The sequence below is a fragment of the Lasioglossum baleicum genome, unplaced genomic scaffold (assembly GCF_051020765.1).
Source record: "Lasioglossum baleicum unplaced genomic scaffold, iyLasBale1 scaffold0023, whole genome shotgun sequence".
In the NCBI taxonomy this organism is placed as follows: domain Eukaryota; kingdom Metazoa; phylum Arthropoda; class Insecta; order Hymenoptera; family Halictidae; genus Lasioglossum; species Lasioglossum baleicum.
This window is the reverse complement of record NW_027469083.1, coordinates 2376410-2382373: the sequence shown is the minus strand read 5'-3', so window position 1 is coordinate 2382373 and position 5964 is coordinate 2376410. Positions and strand designations below refer to the sequence as shown.

Here is a 5964-nt window from a genome sequence, read left to right as displayed (position 1 = left end):
TGTGGTTCGAAAAATTCCTCGAAATCCAGTGCAGAGTGTGGCGAGCGTGGGTTCAATAACTTCGAGGCGTAGTAGATGTATTAGAATGTAAGATGTTAGTCAATTTTATCTTGACGTGCTCTTATGAGTGAATTGACTAGTTGTTAGGATAATGTAGTCTGTTCAGTATTCGAACTCCCGGCTAACTGTAGTTCCACACAAGTCGTTACACAATTCGGCGTCGCGACAGCGCTACTCGACTTTATGACGAAAATTGTGTGTCAACCGCTCATCTTCATAACATTCGGATGATTGTCTTCGACACAGCGGACTACGACCTGTTCCTTCGAGACCACTCGTGGCAAAACACACGCGCCCATCGCCGTTACGCTGTATTCCAGTTGTTCAACGCACGCGGACTCTAAACTTCCGGAGTCAGTATTCAGTATTGTACTAACGCACGTTTCTCAAACAATCTTGTTACGGCGCGTTCAATCGCTAGTATCAGTGAATAAACGAACTCTGATTGTGCTAAAGTGAATCGGAAAAGTGTTTAGTTCTTCCTCCTTCGTCGATCACTGTATATCCTTGTCAGGATACTTCCAGTTATCCTCTTACAAGTGTGTGCATAAACATAATGGTCCTTCGAGCCGGATTGCAGTGCAATTGACGAGTTAAACAAGCGAAGAAGCAAGCAAAATTCGTGCAACGGACTAAAACGGTTGGACCACGTTTCAAATGGAAGGTGAAAAAGTAACAACAGCTACGACCATGGGCGACCTCAAGACGTTGCTTCGACAACAAATCGACGCCTTTCGTGTTGTTGAACGTGCTCTTGAGAATTTCAAGAAGATTGGCAAAACTAATCTAACGGCCGCGACGATTCGAAATAGAATGCTAAAATTGAGCGAGTCCTTTGCTGAATGCAAACTCATCAATAAAGAACTCGCTGCTGTGGCCACGGATGCTGATCGGTCCAAGCTTGACTACTTCATCAACGATCGCTACTTGGAGTTGAACGAGATATACGTGAGGACATCCGACTTCATGGCGGACGCGCTCTCTAAATGGGAGCTGACCAGTCAAGAGCCTCCCGTAGCTGCAACTGCAATTACGCCTGCAACGCCTGCGTCACATCTCGACGATGCCGGAAATCGCCTTCCTACGATGAATCTTCCGTCATTTTCCGGAGCCATAAGTGAGTGGGAGACTTTCCGAGATCGCTTCCAAGCGATAATCATCCAACGTCGAGGTCTGTCAAACGTATCTAAATTCCAATATCTATTGTCGTGCGTAAACGGGGAAGCGAGTGATCTCATCACGAATATTGCTATTACCGACGCCGGATTCACCGTCGCGTGGGGTCTTCTTGTCGAGCAATACGAAAATAAACGGTTACTAGTAGCAACACATTTGCAAACGTTACATGACCTTCCACAAGTTTGTTCGGAAGATGCAGCGCTACTGCGACGTCTACGTGATAAAGCCAATATAGCAATTAAAGCGTTAACAAAACTCGAACGTCCGGTCGACGCATGGGATGATTGGTTTGTTTTCTTTGTTACAAACAAGTTAGATTCCGAGTCGCGTAAAGCCTGGGAGTTGCATCTGGGTAACGATACGCAGTGCCCGAAGTTTTCTGACCTCGATACGTTCTTACAAGCACGAGTGCGCGCGTTAGGGATCATCGCGCCATCCACGTCGGAAACTATATCACGAACACCGGAATCTGCGACAGCGAAATCGAGTCGCGTTCGTGCCACGTGTTTACACAACACCGCGATCTCCAAAAGCGTGTGTGACCTCTGTAAAGAGAATCATACACTCGGAAAATGTTCTGCATTCAAAAGTAAATCCGCCACGCAACGATTCGATTTCGTAAAGGGAACTAACCGATGCATAAATTGCTTGAGTCCACATCACTCATTTAAAAATTGTTCCAGTTCATATAACTGTCACATTTGCAACAAGCGACATCATACCTTGTTACACTTCGAAAATTCGACCGCGCCATCGCACAGGCACGCGTCAGCGACCGATACCGCGCCGGTAACAGTACCCGTCGATAACCATGTTACCGCTCTTATCGCGTCTTGTTCCGTTCCTCGAATCACCGCGTCACAACAAGTACTGCTCGCGACGGCATGGATCGAATTGCAATCACCATCGGGCCGTTCCGAAAAGGTCCGAGCTTTGCTCGATCAGGGTTCGGTCGTGTCAATAATTTCGGAAAATTTAACTCAACGGTTGCGACTTCCGCGGTCTCGCGTCGCGGTGAGTATCACCGGAATCGGTAATAATGCGATTGCGTGTCACTCGACAACAACGTGTACCGTCGCATCATGCCACACCGATGCGGTATACTCTATCACCGCTTACGTTCTGAGATCTTTGTCGAACTACCTACCTAGTCGTGTGATTACCGCTCACCCGCTCTCGCATATTCGAGATCTGACATTGGCGGACGAAAACCCCTTCAGTAATGATCCAATAGAGTTAATTATCGGTGCTGATCACTACGGATTACTCCTATTGGATGGGTTACGCAAAGGGACAGATAACGAGCCTACAGCGCAAAATACGACGTTAGGCTGGATTCTTTCCGGCCCCGTTCCATTAGCAACTGGCCCGGCTACATTCGGGAACTTCCATTGTAACGTATCGGAGAACTTAGATACCGAGCTTCGTCGATTTTGGGAAGTAGAGGAATTACCGTCTGTTACGCGTCTCTCTCCCGCCGAATTAAAATGTGAAGAGCATTTCCAACGCACGCATGCGCGAACTTCGACGGGACAATACATCGTTCGGTTACCATTTATCGAGGGGCCTCCAATTCATATTGGACCATCACTTCCCGCGGTCATGAATATGTTCAAAAGACAGGAGAATCGTCTGCAACGAACTACAGAACATTTCGCGGAATATTCGAAATTCTTATCCGAATACGAGACGCTCGGACACATGGTCGAGATTAAAGACCAACCAGCCCCGTCAAATCAAACAGTATACATACCACATCACGCGGTTATTCGAGAGCACAGCGCTACGACCCGACTTCGAGTCGTATTTAATGCGTCCGCGAAAACAGGAAATGGGACCTCGTTAAACGATCACTTACTGATCGGACCCAAACTACAAACGGATCTAGCCGCTGTCATTCTACGATGGCGCCGTTACCGATATGTTTTTATCGCTGACATCGCAAAAATGTACAGGCAAATCCTCATCGATCCCAGAGATGTTGATTATCAACGGATTTTGTGGCGAAACTCTCCCTCAGTTCCGTTCCAACATTTCCGACTCCTGACCGTCACGTACGGTACGGCTCCCGCACCCTATCTCGCGTTACGTGTGCTACAACAACTTGCGCGGGACGAAGGGTCCAAATATCCTCTCGCGCTGTCAGTCCTCCGCGATCAGATTTACGTTGATGACTGCGTGTTTGGCGCGGATGATCCGAATCGAGCGCGACAAACTCGCGACCAAGTCACCGCCCTGCTCAAAGCAGGAGGGTTTACATTGCGGAAGTGGGCTAGTAATGACTCCGCGCTAATTGAAGACATTGATCCCACCGATCATGGTCTTGCTGTGAGCAAACCGCTATCACCCGATGATAACTTGAAAGTCCTCGGAATAATATGGAATCCCGAAACCGATTCTTTTCGCTTCGAAGTTCAGATTACTCATGATCTTCCGACAACTAAACGGGAAGTCCTATCGACTATCGCGCGATTTTATGATCCCCTGGGTTGGGCCGCTCCTGTAGTCATCGTAGCAAAAATAATGATGCAACGCCTATGGTTGAAGAATTGCGGTTGGGACGACGACATCCCGCCCGAACTTCGCGAAGTATGGAATACGTATCGCACTCAACTCCCTCTTCTTCGCTCTATGACACTACCGCGATGGACAGGACACGGCGCGCAAATTCAAAAAATAGAATTACATGGTTTTGCGGACGCGTCAAGTGATACACCGATGTGTTCGATGCGCGCGCGAACGTGCCACGATCCCTTCCGAGTTAATGGGAGACCTTCCGTCAGTACGCGTTACTCGCGCCGAACGAGCATTTTTACATTGCGGCGTGGATTATGCGGGCCCTATCCCGGTGCGAACCACCTCCGGACGCGGACACAAGTCCACAAAAGCATATATTGCATTATTCGTCTGCATGACAACACGCGCTGTACACATCGAACTAGTAGGGTCGTACACTACCGCTGCGTTCATGGCATGTTATGATCGGTTCAGCTCGCGCCGTGGGCTACCGGTCGCCATGTATAGCGATAACGGAACTACTTTTCAGGGCGCCGATAGGGAAGTGACTGCGGCATTCCGAGCTGCAACACGCGATCCGACGGTGCGAAACATGCTCGCGAGTGATCAAGTTGCTTGGCATTTCATTCCCCCTTCCGCTCCGCATTTCGGCGGTTTGTGGGAAGCCGGTATCCGAAGTCTAAAATATCATTTGAAACGAGTGATCGGCGCGACCACTCTCACATTCGAAGAGCTGACCACGGTACTGTCTCAAATTGAGGCATGTATGAACTCCCGCCCGATCGCCCCGTCGTCAGATAATCTTGACGATTATACCGCTCTCACGCCCGGTCACTTCCTGATCGGCACCGCGATTACGACAGTACCGTCCGCTTCGCTCTTGGATGTGCATGACTCGCGACTGACTCGGTGGCAATTATTAAGGAAATTGTATGAGAGCGTCTGGAAGGCATGGTCGACTGATTACCTCCACTCATTGCAACAGCGCCCAAAATGGCACACCGCGAATCGTCTCGCTACGGTGGGTCGAATTGTCCTTCTTCGAAACACCCTCGCGCCACCCTGTAAATGGGAGCTCGCACGTATCATTCAATGCCATCCAGGAGCGGACGGTATTACTCGCGTCGTGACTGTTAAGACTGCCACTTCGGAATGTTAAGGAAGGTAACTGCTAAAATTGTATTTAACGACATCTGTGTAATGTAAACGATAACATCTGTAAAGCTAGACCTCTGTAAACACTTGCCTCATGGTTCAACTAGTCAGTAGCCTTTAAGCACGCATATAGACAAGGTCACAATAGTCCGATTTATACAAGTGATTTATCAAATAAACTATAACAAAAGTAATACGTAAAACGCTTCCATAACTCAACAGGTTATGGGCCCAGTTCATTAAAAATAAATAAAGTAAAAGTAAAAACAAAAACGATAAGTGAAACGGGAAGATTGAACGGATTCCGTACCAAGTAAAAACGTGGTTTCTGATACAGAACAAACATGGCCGTAAGACAACTTGAAGAACTGATACAAATTGAAAAACTCATAGACGAGACAAACTTTCAAATATGGAAGTTTCAAGCAACTATAATTCTAAAATCCATGGGGGTCTATGAAGTGGTGAAAGAAGAAATGAAAATTACAGAAAAGACAACGGACAAAGAGAAATCAGAATGGACGTTAAAGGACGCAAAGGCGCAAAAACTGATAATCACATCTGTGGACAAGAAGCCGCTTTCACATCTACTAATATGTAAGTCCTCAAAAGAAATGTTCGATAAATTAATCGCAATATATGAAAGAGACACTGAACAACAGAAATGCTCTTTATTACAACAATTTTTCAATTATACTTTCAAAAAGGAAACTGATGTAGCTACTCATATTAGTAAATTAGAAAATCTTGCATACAAACTAAATGTACTAGATCAGCCAGTAAATGATACAATGCTAATCACTAAAATTATAGCCTCGTTACCTGCACAGTACAAACATTTTGTAAGTGCGTGGGAATCGACGTCAAATGAACAAAAGACATTAACCAATTTAACAGCAAGACTCTTAACAGAAGAATCTAGGTTAAATGTCCAGGATGTTCAAGAAGACCAAGTCGCTTTCAAATCGGCAGTAAAAAAATGCTACAAATGCAACGGAACAAATCATATCACAAGGAACTGTAGAACTGGATCGACGGAGCAACGCTGTTTCA

At 46.6% G+C, this 5964-nt stretch overlaps 1 protein-coding gene across 1 annotated transcript; it reads left to right on the top strand.

Moving 5' to 3' along the window:
- The first annotated feature begins 717 nt into the window (after positions 1-717).
- Positions 718-5025, top strand: LOC143219322 (uncharacterized). Its single transcript, XM_076445326.1, has 3 exons — positions 718-3793; positions 4023-4777; positions 4981-5025. Exons 1-3 carry the CDS (start codon positions 718-720, stop codon positions 5023-5025), a joined length of 3876 nt encoding a protein of 1291 aa, XP_076301441.1.
- Positions 5026-5964: the final 939 nt, after the last annotated feature.

What these genes read in the sequence shown, in the direction of transcription:
- LOC143219322 (XM_076445326.1), top strand. Translation starts at nt 718, where the DNA reads ATGGAAGGTGAAAAAGTAACAACAGCTACGACCATGGGCGACCTCAAG. An exon ending in CCTATGGTTGAAGAATTGCG is followed by an intron (nt 3,794 to 4,022) that starts GTTGGGACGACG and finishes ACCTTCCGTCAG; the next exon opens with TACGCGTTACTCGCGCCGAA. An exon ending in CCGCGAATCGTCTCGCTACG is followed by an intron (nt 4,778 to 4,980) that starts GTGGGTCGAATT and finishes ACATCTGTAAAG; the next exon opens with CTAGACCTCTGTAAACACTT.